The sequence below is a fragment of the Dermacentor albipictus genome, chromosome 8 (genome assembly GCF_038994185.2).
Source record: "Dermacentor albipictus isolate Rhodes 1998 colony chromosome 8, USDA_Dalb.pri_finalv2, whole genome shotgun sequence".
NCBI lineage: Eukaryota > Metazoa > Arthropoda > Arachnida > Ixodida > Ixodidae > Dermacentor > Dermacentor albipictus.
Window position 1 is genome coordinate 90,939,649 of NC_091828.1, and position 15,701 is coordinate 90,955,349.

The 15,701-nt window shown below is 48.8% G+C and overlaps 1 protein-coding gene and 1 long non-coding RNA gene across 3 annotated transcripts in view; one reads left to right on the top strand and one right to left on the bottom strand.

Annotated features, from left to right (window-relative positions):
• LOC135911351 (cytochrome P450 3A41-like) overlaps positions 1–15,417 on the top strand; it is a 43,612-nt gene extending 28,195 nt beyond the window's left edge. For both annotated transcript variants that reach the window (XM_070523695.1, XM_065443582.2), the window contains 6 exons: positions 428–494; positions 554–662; positions 1,985–2,073; positions 2,860–3,000; positions 10,584–10,749; positions 15,073–15,417. In XM_070523695.1, coding sequence (XP_070379796.1) covers positions 428–494; positions 554–662; positions 1,985–2,073; positions 2,860–3,000; positions 10,584–10,749; positions 15,073–15,162 — 662 coding nt within the window. In that variant the 3' untranslated portion in view covers positions 15,163–15,417. The remainder of the gene's footprint in view (positions 1–427; positions 495–553; positions 663–1,984; positions 2,074–2,859; positions 3,001–10,583; positions 10,750–15,072) is intronic.
• LOC139048489 (uncharacterized) lies at positions 6,991–9,585 on the bottom strand. The gene is made up of 2 exons (XR_011507739.1): positions 8,424–9,585; positions 6,991–7,127 (listed from the first exon to the last, which is right to left on the bottom strand). It is a non-coding gene; the product is annotated as an uncharacterized lncRNA (long non-coding RNA).
• Positions 15,418–15,701: the final 284 nt, after the last annotated feature.

Genomic DNA, 15,701 nt, shown 5'->3' on the forward strand with positions numbered 1-15,701 from the left:
CTACAATTATTGAACTGCTGTGCTGGTCGCCTTCATCACTGCATTTGACAGTGGCCACTTTTTTTATTATTTACTCTTGGTGTACATTGTATGCGGAAGTCTGTATTGCGCGTGCACGAAAGTGATATATTCTGGACACCATCATTTTACTTCTTAGCCATACCTTGTTTTTAATTTGGCTTCCTGCATTCTGAGTTTTGTGTCTGAAATGACATTTATGCGTTCACATTATCACATCATAGAGGTACAATAGTCGCACTGGTGCTCAAGTAACATATATATATATATATGCTAAAGCTATACTGTAGATAGGTCTCGTATAAAGTTCTCGCGCTGAATTACGATGCTGCCGTGACACCGTTGTATCAGCGCCCATGCCGCGTTGGAAACCACTTGAACGATCTGTATTTTCTTGCTCAATTTTCAGGCAAGGAGAAAGTTCTAATGCCCATTAAAGACATTGCTGCGAATGCTGCCAACATGCTTCAAGCCGGGTGCGTATGTCTAGTCAAAAATTAAATGGGAGTTTGACAAAGGGGCTTTAAAAAGACAGGTTCGAGACCGTGGGAGTCACGCTGTCGCACTGCCTGTTCTGCATCGCCAAGTTCCAGGCTGTCCAGGACAAGATCAGAGCCGAAACTGAAGCCGCCCTCGCGAAACACGTGAGTCAATCCAGTCTGAGCCTCTTTTTGTGTAAAATCACCGCCAAAGCACTTTTTACAGATGGTTAACCAGCGAAGGTGAACCGTGTGGCCCTGGTGTTTATCTCTCGGCTAATCCCTGCGGTTCATTAAACGGCGGCTTGGGAGGCTGTCGGGTCCTCGGTACGCTGTTGCTGCTTGCACTAGGCTGCGCGAGCCTGTTCTTCTGCCCGCACTGCAGCATCGGCACGGCGTAGACGAGCTCGTTCCCGGTTCTGCTCACGACGTTGCTGATCGAAGGCTGCCTGCTCCTATGGACTATGCATTATGCGTGGCCTACCCATTTTGGAGCCGGGGAGGAACTGCTGCGCATGCGCTCGGCTGCGACGGAGAGCAACGACGTCACTACTGGCGCAGCCAATCGCGCACTGCTCTTCTTTTCGCGCATGTGCGGGAAGTTTTCAGCGTTCAAGCGGCAGACGGACGGACGAATCGGCTAGCTATGTACAGCTTCACTGTAATATGCTTACTCGAAAAAGCTATGATTTTACCCGCATTACTCTTGCAGCGCGAGATACTTGTAGCGCCGCTTTGATTATGCGTCCGTCAGCCATGACACCAGTGGCCCTGAAAGTTCTTTGATCGAACTAACCCCGCTCATTTCCTGACACGGCAACCACCTGGTCATTACGTTGCCTGCAATGCTCACGCGCAACAGGAAGCTCCCGATCAGCAGAGGCCAACAGCGCCGCTAATAGAGTGCCACTTCTAGTTGGTGGCTGTGGTTCGTTAAACAGGTAATCATTATACGTTTTTTGGCTTCATGCGATGCCATGCCATGCCGTGCCGTGCCGTGCCGTGCCATCCCGAAATGACTGCTTACTAGCTACGGACCTCCTCCTGCACCTCACAAGGTTCGATTCCACTCTCCGAAGGCACCATTCCGATGCTGACGAAGTTCATAAACGCCCATGTGCCGAGCATTGGGCAAGCATTTCAAAGAAAAGCTGCTGGCCAAATAATCCCGAGACATCCACTGCAGCGTCCACGATCAGCTCAAGCTGATACAGAGAGCGGAGATGCAAGAGCCAGCGGAGCCCTGGACTAGCGGCCCCACCATCAGCGATAGCCCCTTCAGAGACCACCTGCAAAAACACTGAATATTATCTCAATAAAGTCTACATTTTTCTCTCTTTTGCAGATATATCGCTTCAAGATGGAAAAATTCATTCATAGGCATTACTTCTTACATTTTAGCTTTAATTTAAGGAACCTTTCTGTGTAAGAAACACGTTCTTCATGCATGTTTAGTGAATATGCCATTCCTCTTTATTGCCTCCTAGGGGCAGTTCTCCTATGACGCCATTTCTGACCTACAGTACACTGCACAGACAATATTGGAAACGCTGAGGATGTACACTCCAGCGATCGCGTAAGTACTTGTCTTTCGCATGACGTTTCAACGATAAACAGCTCTATATCGCATTGTTTCGTACGTCATCAGCACACCAGACGCCAAACGATTATGTCCTCAAATAACTCTATGCAAAAGAAGTTACTTTGCCTACTCTGTCAGGTGTCGGATATCAACAACGTGCCTACGCTGTTCGGTATACTGAACAGTAGGCTACAAATTCAGTTCCCCACAAAACACCAAGTGGCTAGTGACCTTTATCTCCCACCAAGCTCAACCAGCATTCCGTATTTATCACAACTGAAACTTCTTGTTCACCCATATCTCTGGCCTAGGAGATTATACATTCGTAGAAGAGAAACGAAATTTTAATCGAGTTAAAATATTGGTTCAGTAATTATCACTTATTGCTTCTCGAGCCATCGACAACTGAAATTTCGCTCAAGCACTAATCTGTTCTTTTATTTAAGCTTCCCTCAATTCAATGAGAATGTTGTGGAATCAACTACAGAGTAGCGGAAGTGATACGCTAGGTTTTGTCCGGTTAAGTAGATAATTGCAGGATATCATGTTTATACTAGTCATCAGCTACAACATCTGCATATCCATGGTATTCAAGGTATTGCATATCAAGTATTGCATATCCAAGGTACGGGGACTAGTGCTTGAGGCGCTAGTCCCCCTCATTCGCTCAACGAAACCGGAAGATTTGCGAGGCGGAGCGACAAGGCGCGTGCTATATGATCGAAGAACATACAAATCGTGGATACCGTGACCGGTCCTCTATATTCTTACTGGCCGCAGGTTCACAACCAGACGCGCGTCCGCCGATTACCGCTACGAACACCTGCTTCTGCGGGAAGGTGTGAGCGTGATGGCGTGCAGTCACCAGGTTCACCACGATCCGAACTTGTGGGAGCGGCCAGATGAATTCGATCCAGAAAGGTGAGTGCACTACAGACGGTCAAGAGCGCGTTGGTAGTTCAGCCAGCGATCTTGCCGATTGACGCGTCAACGAAGTACTTGTTGAAGCGGGTGGCAGAGTGACGGAGACGATCCAAGAGCACGTACCGCACTGTTTTGTTTCAGCGACAGTGATCTAGATATATAGGCTACTTGCCTATGACGTGACATGAAAAGAACGAATCATGTATGACACGTGTGGCACAGCACTTCATATCACTTCTCCCTTTCTTTAAAACTGCAGTCTTTGCACGGGTCTTCGTTGTCGGGTAGACCTCCGTAAGACCGGCGGACTTGGGGGAGAGAGAGCCTGTTCGGCTGGGACGGACGTTGGAGGTGTTGTCGAAGGAACAGGCGCAGCGCCACTTGCTCCTGGAGTGGCCAGGCTGCACCGGGCTTCTGGCGTTGACGTGGGCCGATGCTTGTTGTCCGAGCTGGGTTGAAGTGAGTCGGACGCCTCCGCTTTTGGGGTCACGGGTGACACAGGCACGCGACGGAAAATTTGGTCGAAGTGACATCTGGCTAGGCCATCTGGAGTGTCGACCGTTACAAGGCGTGAACCCTCTATGCTCTTGACGATGCCTGGACGCGAACGCTCCCCTTGGCCAAAGTTGCGCACCCACACCTGGTCGCCGGACTGGAATCTGGGAGGCTGCGAGTAACTTTGAGGTAGAGAAGGAACGCAAGTATCCAAGCGCGAACGAATTTGGTAGTTCTGCAGCATCTCTGAAGGAGACTTGCCGCATGGCAGTGGGGTACGTCGATAGCCTAGGAGCACTCGCGCTAGTTTTGTTTCGAGATCGTTTACCATCGAGTGCTTAAGAAGGCCATCCTTTATTGTGCGGACCGCACGCTCTGCGAGACCATTAGATTGTGGGTGGTACGGCGCACTGCGTAGATGAGTTATGTTGTTGACAGTCATGAACTGGGAAAACTGCTGACTTGTAAACTGAGGCCCGTTATCTGATACAACTGTTTGCGGCAAGCCAAAACGCGCAAACAATTCTCGAAGCCGCGCAATTGTGACTTCTGTGGTCGCCGACTTGACGGGAAGTGCCTCAATCCATTTAGTATGCGAGTCGACGACTATCAACAGCATGCGTCCCTCTATCGGACCGGCGTAATCAATGTGAAGCCTTGACCATTTGGTTCCCGTTTCTGGCCAACAGATAGGAACCTGTCGATGGGGCATTGGCTGAGCTTGTACACATGAGATGCACGAACGTGCGAGGCTTTCGATCTCACCATCCAACCCAGGCCACCAGAACAGCGTCCGAGCCAGTCTTTTCATCGCAGATGCACCCTGGTGTGACCGATGTAGCTCAGCGAGCATGGCGACTCGCGCTCTGCGGGGTACTACGATGCGATGACCCCAGTAGAGCAGGCCTTCTACGCTTGACAGCTCCAGTCTTCTGCAAAAATAAGGTTGAAGGTGATTGTGACACGGTGACAAGCGTTTAGGCCATCCATTCAGTACAAAGTGCTGCACAACGCTAAGGTTTTCATCTCCGTTCGTCAGCGCCCGTATGGCATCCGCTGGCACGAACGAGCTGTCAAGGGTCTCTGTAGACAATACATATTCTGGTAAGGTGCCCGATCGACAAACGTCTGTTATCGGCACGGGCAGGCGGCTGAGTGCGTCCGCGTTGGCGTTTTCCTTGCCGGCCTTGTACTCTATGCGGTAGCTATATTGGCTTAGAAACAGAGCCCATCTCTGAATACGTGCCGACGCCATTGGGGGCACAGGTCGATCTTCTCGCAGAAGTCCCACCAGTGGTTCGTGGTCCGTGACCAATATAAACTCACGGCCCAGCAGGTAGTCTCGAAACTTTGTTACTCCGAACACCAGTGCGAGCGCTTCCTTCTCGAGCTGAGAATAATTCTTTTCGGCGTGTGTTAACGTGCGTGAACGGAAAGCAATGGGCTTATCCAATTGTCCAATTCGGTGCGAGATTACGGCACCTAAACCCAAAGGTGACGCATCGCATTCCAAACGCACTGGTTGGTTGGGATCGAAATACGTCAGAACAGGCGAACTCAGAAGTGTTTGTTTAGCCTTGAGATATGAATTTTCCTGCGCCGTTCCCCAGTGCCATTTATGCTCTTTTTCAAGCAAAAGATACAACGGTGCCAGCATCGTTGACATGTGTGGCAAGAACCGGTGATAATAAGTCAACAGACCCAAGAAAGTGCGCAGTTCGCTCACATTCGTAGGCCGTGGCGAGTCGCGTATTGCTGCTAGGTTCTTTTCAAGCGGATGCAAGCCGTCTTTGTCAATGCGATGGCCCAGGTAGACGATTGAGGCTTTGCGAAAATGGCATTTTTCGGCCTTCAGCTTGATACCATTTTCTTGAAGCCTGCGCAAAACGTCCCGAAGCACTGAGCCATTATCGCCTTGACGTTCCGCTATCAATACATCGTCCAAATACATCTGCACGGCTGGAAGACCGGCCAGGACCGTTTCCATGCGCCGCTGAAAAATCGAGGGAGCCGAGGCAACTCCAAACGGAAGACGGTTATAGCAGAACAACCCCTTGTGAGTGTTTATCACGGCCAACTTCCTCGCCTCCTCATCCAATGGGAGTTGGTTATATGCATCCTTAAGGTCCAGTGTTGTGAAAAATGATCCCCCACGTAGCGACGCGAAAATGTCTTCAATGTTTGGTAAAGGGTACTGCTCGGGTACGTGCTCAGTTATGCACGCAGCATTGATTGTGGTTTTGAAATCACCGCAGATGCGAAGGGAACCGTCTTTCTTCAGTACTGGTACGATTGGCGCCGCCCACTCAGAATGTGCTATGGGCGATAATATGCCTTGATCTACTAAACGGTCCAGCTCCCTTTCCACTTTTTCACGAAGAGCATAAGGAATTGACCGCGCCTTGTGGAACTTCGGTTGGGCGCCTTCTCGAATGTGGAATTTCACAGATGGCCCCTGAATGTATCCAAGTCCTGGCTCAAAAAGGGCAGGAAACTCTGTCCTGAGGCTGTCGGGATCTGCTGACGTCGATTGAACCACAGCGAGAAACCCCGACGGCAAAAGCGAGAACGCTTGGATTAAGTCCCTTCCGCAAAGGCTGGGACCCGAGCAGCCTGTAACTATCAGTGTAGCAGGTAGTCTTCCCCGCGAAATTGGCTTCAAGGTGCAGTTCACCGACAATGGGTAGCTTGCCCAAGTAACAGTTGAGCGTGTGTTTGCATTTCGATAAGCGTGGCCAACTCAGACGGTGCTTTAGATACACCTCCTGCGGAATGATAGAAAACGGCGATCCCGTGTCAATAATCATGTTCAAGGGCACGCCACCCCAGCGGATAACTCTGCGGAACGCCTGGAGCAAAGATTTCTTTTCCCGTGATTCCTGCAATGTGAAGACTGATGAAATATCGCCTTCCTCCGTTTCGGATACAGCGCTCTCATAATGAACTGCGTTACCGACGCCATCGCGCCTACGACCAGCGCGGAGCCCCGACTGGGAGCGGCATTTTCTTGCGAAATGACCAGTCTTCCGACAGCGAAAACACTGCTCCTTTTTGTGCGGACAGTCGCTTGCATCGTGATCGTAGTTTCCGCAGCGTGCGCACTCAGTATGGCTTTGCTTATCTTTGGTGAAAGTCTGATATCGGCGCGATTTACTCGCTACAGTCATAGAGAAAGGAATGCAATAAGAGGGGACACTCCCATAGAGCCCAGCGGCCGAATTGACTGCAGCGCACCAAGCCGTCGATGTTAAAACCTGAAGCACACTTCCGGTTTCTGTTTTGTTCGCGCGCGTTTTGAATTCTAGCTGGTGCGCGTCACGCCGGCTCCGTTTTTTTTTTGGTTTTGCAGAAAATATTTATTTACATATTTATTTTTTATTTATTAAATGTTTATGTGCAAATTATTTTATAAAGTAAAATTGATCGCGAACGATCTTCACAAGCCTCCATTGAATATGTGCCACGTGCAATTTCATAAAGACGCAAGACACCTTGTGAAATGTGGAAAAATTAACGTTTATTTTATTCTTTGTAAATGCTCGTCGCGGGCTTTTTATGCATTCATCCAGCGTTGTGGCGCCAGGTAAGCAGCAGTAGTTTCCGCAGGAAGCTCCACCAGACGACGTGAGCTGAAAAAAATTACAAGCGTTATTTTGGTATGAACATGTAAGAATAATGCCTGTAGAGGCGAAGCGTGCGAAAGTAGTGAGTGGGTGGCATTACAAACAAAAGCAGTTCGTATTTACACACACGGCGTAGAAAATACCCGACTCATCCCAAGCAATACCGTACATACCACAAACACATTCTAATTCCAAACATTCCCCTCTTCCCAATACTTATTTCCTGCACTTTAATGGCACGAATGCGCGGGCAACGGCGCGTTTTGCGAACATGGCTACAACCGATGCGATAGTACGCTACTAATACACAGAGGTGGCCACAACACAGGCTCTCAACCAGAGCATGCTGGACGCTCGCAGAATTCCTTCTACTCGCACTCAAGACAAAATGCGTGGGTGCCGTTCAGAAGACAGAATTTCGAGTTACTAGTTCCTGGCGTTTGAGCTCCTTGGCTTATCACTTCTGCGTTCTGAAAGGCGCAAGCAACGCACTCCCGTGTTATCACTCTTGACGATTGCTCGTCGCGTTTTCGACAAGCGTGGGTACCGAAAGAAGGCTTAAATTGTTGCGGGGACATAAAAATTGCGACAAATTTGTCGGAATAAGATTCAGATAGCGCCAAACTGTCACCACGGCCGAGCTGCTTTTCGCTGCGTCACAACAGGCGCGGCGAGCGGGCCTCATAACATAAAAGTATCGAAAATATTTTTTTTTTAATGCGAGGATAAATGCCTCAGGGCATACAAGGGTATGGGATGGGGGTGAATAAGTATGAATAAATGAATGAAAATAGATTTGCTGACCTAATGAAGTCCAAGAGGGAGAAAATAATTTTCAACAATGTTTAGCGTCAGAGAAAGAACAGCGCCATGAACTTGTCAGTGCATTAAAGCGCGAAACCGCGCACCATGGCCGAGCTGATTTTCGCTAACCGAGTCACAGCGCCAGGCGCACCCACTGTGCTCGAAAGGTGGCCCAAAAAGTAATGAAATTAGTTTCAATAATGTTGGCAGTCAGAGAAAGCGCCGAAACATCTCGCGGTAAAATTCAGTACACGCGAAACTGCGTCACAGCACCCTGTGCGACTAACGTGCCCAAAAACTACCGAAATTAGTTAAAACAATATTGGGGCTTACAGGAAGCGTCGCAAACATCTCCCAGTGAGATTCTTTAATTCAAATTAACTGCTCCACGACGGCCACGCTGTTTTTCGTTAACTGCGTCACAAGTCTAGCTTAGTTGCCGGGCAGTAAGCCTAATTGCTTGAAGTGCGTCGCAGGCTGTCGAACAAAGTTTCTCACCTTGCCGTAGTCCGATAGTGCAGTGCTGCCTTGTCGAAGTTCCGAATGAACGCAATAATTCGCCGGGAGGGCACCAAACCAGGCTAAATCCCAAAATAGAAAAACGGTCAGACGGGTGACCAAACAGGCCAACGCTCAGATGCGCGGCCGGTCGCTCTCGCTTCGGCGGCGAGTCTGACGAATGACGTAAACATTTGGCTCGTCATTCGCCAGTTCGCCTGTCGCTAGGCAACGAAAGTAAGCCGCAAAGTTTAACTTAATTTACACGCAGATATTTTTAATTTTTCCGGGAAAGAATAAAAAAAATAAAACAATTTCTGTTAATCTCATTTCACATTCTTCTTTTTCTCGATGCTCGCGACCCCAATTCGTCGATGTTAAAAGCATAGCGTGACGTGTTTCCTATTTCCAATTTTCGCCGAGTGTCCGCTCTTGTTCAACCCCTTTCTCTATGCTACAGTGCACACCGCTGCCTCATTATCAAGTATGGCGCTTACTTCCAGTGCGGCTGTCTCTGCCGCTATGGCAATCGTTTCAGCTTGGGCAAGTGTGAGCTCAGTTTTTTCAAGCAACGTCTGCTGCACCGCCCGATTTCGGATGCCACACACAATGCGGTCCCGTAACATACGATCCAAACTGGCGCCGAAGTGACAATTATCCGCAAGCTTGCTTAGCTCAACAGCATAGTCCCGGACAGATTCGCTTGCAGCCTGATCCCTTGTAAAGAACTTGTAACTTGCGGCAACCTCATTAGTCTTCGGCGCATAGTGGTTATTTAGGATGGTAAGTGCGTCCTTGTAACTCGGGGCGTTTACTTTCTGGGGGGCGCACTGTCCAGCAAGAACGCCTACCGTCTTCGTTGATAGCGTCGAAACCAAGAGCGCCTTTTTCTTATCATCTGTCTTAATATTATTTGCTTCAAAAAATGCCTCCAGTCGAGTCAAGTAAATATCCCACTTATCTTGATTTTCGTCGAAACTTGGGGTACCGAGGTTCGTAGCCAGGGCCATGACCGCCGGTGCTCCGTAGACTCGATTACTTTCAGTACCCAGCAGGACTCCCAGCGCTACCGAGACGCCGCTGTTCGTGGCGGGGGCTCCGCGGGGTGGTCGCCCTCGTCGCCACTGTTGTAGCGGGTGGCAGAGTGACGGAGACGATCCAAGAGCACGTACCGCACTGTTTTGTTTCAGCGACAGTGATCTAGATATATAGGCTACTTGCCTATGACGTAACATAAAAAGAACGAATCATGTATGACACGTGTGGCACAGCACTTCATATCAGTACTAATCTACGGTCACGAAATCCGCGTTGGTCAATGGGCCCGTCATCTAAATACCTCAAAGCAATGGAGCGACTCGGAGTAAAGCCCGACATTTTGCGAAGCCAGCAACCGTGATCCCGTGTTCTCAGGATACTTTGTCTGATGCATCATTCGTACAACAGTTATGGTTGTTAAACAACTCCGACTTCACGTGTGTCGCCTCTGTGACCAACGGCACGATTTCACCTGGCACTGTGTCTCGGGGCAGACAGGGACACCAGAAACATTACATGACCATCCTCTAGAGCTCAAAGGTCTCTGCTCTGCCAGATAAGTTACCGTTGGCACTGTCCGCAATTCCGAAAGATGAATGAATAAATGTTTATATGCAAAAGCAATGTCTATTCACCGATGTCCCAGTATTGCTTCTTGTTGTTTGACGTCGACTAACACAGCCAAGAGGCTGTTTCCTGTGTGCGGCAGTCCGTTGTGCATAAGCGATCGTTACAGAAATCTGGAAGATTCCCGTTTTTTTCTTTCAACTTTAGCAATTTATTGTAAGAAAGGATGTTGACTTTGCGCGGTGAATTTGCTGACTTCACTTTTTCCTGACAGCTAAATTACTAAATCAACAAGTACCTCCACTCCTCTGATTCTTCTGGGTCATTTGTAAGGCTGGCGTCGCGCTTCTTGAAAAGGCACGTTGCAATAAATAAAATGTTTTGGATTTAGTGTGCGACAACCAGGAAATGATTACGAGCCATGCCGTAGTGCGCGACTGCTGAATAATTTTGACCAACTGGCGTTCTTTAACGTTCGTCCAATGTACAATAAGACGGCGTCTTTGCATTCTCCTTGCATTGACAACGCCGTGCCTTGTGTTTCATTTCGCGCAGGTTCTCTCCCGAACAGAAAGCATCTAGAGACCCGCTTGCTTTCCAAGCGTTCGGCATGGGACCTCGAAACTGTGTCGGCATGAAGCTGGCGCAGCTGGAAATGGCGCTCGTTGTTGCCAAGCTCGTGCACCGATTTCGGCTGCATCTAGGTGCGAAACACGTGAACGTAAGGAGCCTTTGAATACTTCTGTCTCAGAAGCTTTGCGTGACATGCTGCAAGTTCAAACAACACTTGTATGCACGTGTGTCCCTCTCATTGTGTTTTAACACTCTTTAAACTTGCAATAAGAGGCCATCCTTCTATATGCCAGGTGTTCGTGTTGGAGGTAATATAGTTTTTTTAATCGCCTGTCAAATATATCGCAAGTATACTCATTCAGCTGCGTTACTCACTGAGGCAGACATCAATCCCTCAAGAAATCGCAGTACGTAGACAAAGTTAAAGAACCATCAATACTTCGCTAATCAACATTTAACTAACATCCCTTGGGCGCATACTGCAATATACGTATCGAGCAAGGGACGACACATTTGTTTGGAACTGTCTTTTTTTTTTCTCCCACTAACACCAGTTTTGAAATAAGCACCCTCAAAGTTACGGTAACAATTCGCCGTTGTTCCACTTGCTTCTTTAACGATGCGCCCTTTTATGCACAGAACAAGATTAGCCGGAACTCCGATGCACATTTTGGGAGCGCATGATTTGAAACTGGTGTCATCTTTGGAACCTTTTCCACGTCAATAGATCTTTTGAATTCACCGGCTGAATTTCGTAAACTGCAGCATGTGCCGCGAGGCAGTAAGTCAAGAGCTTAATGAGAGAAAATTTGGTACGTATTCAATCACTGATTGCGATTCCTCATGCAAATAATGTCTGACTCTTGTGGTAACCCAGCTCAGCGTGTAGAACTTTGCTGCGTTACACAGATGATTTTTCGAAAAGTATGTTAACTGTAAAAAGAAGGCAACCTATACGCATATTCCACAAAATTACAACAGCTTTCTGCCTTGCTTGTGCATAAAGAAGAATAGTTCATTTTTTTGGTGGGCTTCTGGGCAGGTCATCGATTTCAGCTCTCAGAGATTAGATTCTCGAATCTCGAGAGCTGGGTCGACATTTCCCCAATTTAAAAAGACATTATATGGCGGGCGTGATCGCTCACGCCAGCTTTGAGCCGAGGGTATGCGCTCGAAAACAGCGGGCCTAAAGTAAGGAAGAGGAGGCCACTATAGGAAAGCGGCAATGGCCCATACGCTCCTGCTTTATTGACACTTCTTGGGCGGCGCCCGGCATCTTTTGTTGGTCAGACGAGTTGCGTCCGGAGAGCGTATTTGACGAGTTGCTTTTATTACCCTCCGATAGCTTGCACTGATGTAATCCTAGCCGCACTGTTGGGAATGGAGCACTGTGAGCAGCTGAGTCCGCTGGCATCTCCCACGGCTCTATCAGTCTCCAGCTGAGCTGGTAGGGCCGGGGTGTCTGCTGGGCTTTCCGTCCTCCATGGAAGCAGGTGATCCGCGGGGCAGGGCATTTCATACACGGACGTCATCCCAGGCGCCCCATTGGACAGCCATTACAGCAAGAATTAGGCTGCGATCGTGACGTCACGCGCGAGTTATCTACTGGCGCCGCCTCGATGAAAATACGCGGTATTAGTTCTATTGTTCTAACGACGCGAAATGTCCCGTTTAAAATCAGGTTAATGCATTCGACCACTGAAAAAAAGAAAATCGCAAGGTTGCATTGCAGCCCAAAATAATTTATAATTTTCTCAATTAGATTCGATTTCGTTACAGAACTCACTGCTGCTTGCTGTTACCAACGTTCTCTCGCCGTGACGCCGGCAGCAGTTGCATAGTAGAGCGCGGTCACCGAGATGCGTGGCGCAGCTATGTAAAACAAATCACTAGAATCCTGTTAATCCTTACTTCTCGCAACTAATGCTGAATACCAATTATAAGTGAGACATCTGCGTATTGTTGGAGACTCTCACAAGTGCTTGAGATACCCTCCGGTATTCTCAAAAACACTCAAAGGACGCCGGTAGCGCCCATTGCCAACGCATAGCGTTGCAAATGCGTAGATTTCCAAAGCGGTAGCTTCTCAGTTGCAGGAGTAACGTCTACCTAGTGACCTGGAGCTTGACCAGGTCGGTAAGTGGAGAGGGCCAAGTCGCAACCGAAGGAATGGACGAGGAGGAGGAAATAACTTTATTGCGTGTCCTGCGAGTTGGTGGGGAAGGCCAAAGGCCCCGCCTAGGTGACGCCCTGGAGTTCGTCGGCCCTGGCGGCATCCTCGGCCCGCTGGACGGCCCATAGTTTATCCTCGAGGGTGGGGCTGAGCAGCGCGGCTTCCCAGCGCGTGCGAAGGCTGTTGCTAGAGGCCGCGTTCTCGTTATTGTTATGTATCCCTCGGCATTCCCATAATATATGCTCCAGCATGCCTCTGGATTCACATGTGTTGCACTTGTCCGTTTGATATATATGCGGATGTATGATGTGCAAGAGTGCAGGATTCGGATAAGTCCTAGTTTGTAACTGCCGCCATGCGACAGACTGCTTTTTCGATAATTTTGGGTGAGGTCGCGGGAATATGCCCCTCTGTAACCTATAGTGTTTCGTAATGTCATTATGTTGTCTACCTGTACTTCCAACCACCTCATGTACTGCACCGTCACGTCCGGAGGGTGTCGGGGTGTCACGTGCGACTGCGGCTCGGTCCGTAAGTCCTCTAGCCGCGTCGAGTGCCGCCTCGTTGTTGCCGTCCTCTGCCACGGTGCGAGTGCGTTTCCATGTTATGTACACCTTTGTTTTGCAATTTTGACCTCCTCCAAGAAGAATGCGTAGTGCCTCCGGGGAGATTCGGCCGTTGGCAAAGTTTCCTATTGCCGTCTGAGAGTCGCTGACTATCACGGTTGTGTTAGCCTGAGCTACTGCGAGCGCTATGGCTACTTCTTCCGCTGTCTCGCTACTTGTGGTGCGTATCGTCCCGCACGTCTTAAAAAACATTCCGGCAGAAACCACAACATCGACGTAGCGTCCCACCGTATTGCCGCCGTCGAAACGCGTCATCTGTAGGAGCCGTTTGCCACGACCGGGCTCCTCTACCATGCTTCTCTCTAGACACGGTGCACCACCTAGCGGTTGGCGCACGAAGTCCTCCTCTGTATGCGCGGCCTCTCAGACTGCACGGGGGACACGCCTGCGTGTGCTATCCCGGAGAATTAATCCCTCGCTGAACCTGTGTTTTCGCGGTGCAGTGCTATCGCGTCGGGCTGCTGTGCTTGAGGAAGCCGTGTGACATGGTTTCGAATCAGCCCAGCACAACTTTCAACAGTTTGTTTTATTACGAAGAAAGCGGAGTAAAGACAGACAGACAGACAGACACAGACAGACGGGCGGACGGACGGACGGACGGACGGACAGTAGGCTAAGGATGTTAATTGCATTATTAAGGTGTTTGCATTATTAAGATGTTTGCATTATTAAGGTGTTTGCATTATTATGGTGTTTGCATTATTATGGTGTTTGCAATATTAAGGTGTTTGCATTATTAAGGTGTTTGCATTATTAAGGTGTTTGCATTATTAAGGTGTTTGATTGCATTCGTAAACAAAGAGCGCTGAATTGAGCAAGCTGCTCGGGAACAAAATGTGAATGCTATTCTCCCAGCGAAGCCCGCCCCTCGTCCAGGACAGAGAACGAGTCATGCTCAAGCGCAAGCCCATTCTCGGTCGCCGTGCCCGGGGATTTCGGGTTGCAATGCCCCAACGCGAAGAGCGCGAGAAAGTGAAAAGGACCCGGTTTTACGCTGGGGCACAAACGCAAATACTGGCGTGCTGGCACGTCCGTACATGTTCGCCTCCCGAAACGCGGGGCCGATCGGCGTTTCGAAGCTTTCAACGTGTGTTCGTTTTCTTTTTTAAGCAGTTGGTGTCGATTTTCACTGCGTATCTCGAATGTTTGTCCATGGGAAGAGCCGTCCCTTCCCGGAAGACTACCGACTGGTATGACGAGGGCGATATGCAAGAACGCCCGTGTCCCGTGCATTGGGAGCACGTTAAAGGTGCGCTGGTGGTCGAAATTAATGTGGAGTTCAACACTACGCGGTGCCTCATAATGATATCGTGGTTTGGGCTTCTAAAGCCCCAGAATTAAATTGAACATCTACCCATGGAACACTCATTCTTAATGAATAGGTGCAGCGTTCATATCGTGAAAAATGGAGTTGGTGAACTTGAGACCAGGAGAAATTAATAATTTATACCAGTTGGGACAGCGCTAGCTGGGAATAATATTATAGGTAATTGTCGCTGTAAAAACCAAAGGGCATTTGCTCGTTGGCACGCTTAGGCGACGAGTCAACGACTGTTGAATTTTTTGTTGGCAGCCCGTTTTTGTTCGCTGCCGATGCCAGATTCTTTTAGCACTGTAATACGCATTTTGTACCCTCATTCACGAACTTGATGATTTTCTCTTTCTTAATCAGGGTGAACTGAAACGACACACGTACTCCATCATTGCATGTCCCGCGGACGGAGTCTGGATCCGTCTTGAAAAGCTCATGCGTCGATCATAACAAGACAGATCGAGTGCGCAACAATTCTTCAAGCCAGTCCAGCCAACCAAGCATCATTTGCCGTCCCGCATGCAGAAGACAAAAGCATAGAGAAAGAGTTGCAAGTGTTCATTGTGCATTAACGAAGAAAAAAGAATGGCATAGCATGGAGTGTCATTTCTGATACGGAAGTCCCCTCTCGGTCCTTTGCAAACTGCTCCGGCATTGGATGTCACATAATGCGTCGCGGTTCAATAAATGTTTGTGCATACCGCATGTGTAATTTCGTATTAACGTGATACGCTTCATTGTTCCGCCATTGATCTCTGCAACCCTTTTGCCGTATTGCAATTCATGCCAACAACATTGCAATAATGAGTGGAATGTTAAACTACACTGTAAGGAAATTTAGCTCGCTCGAGAAATGTCTTTAGGCAATGTGAAAGACTCGTCTCTCTATTGAATTTTCTATGGCCCTATGTGTAGGGTAGCAAGCCGGACCTTCGCGAGTTTGACCTCCTTCCCTATCCTCTCTTTGCTTTCTTTCTTTCTCTCTGGGT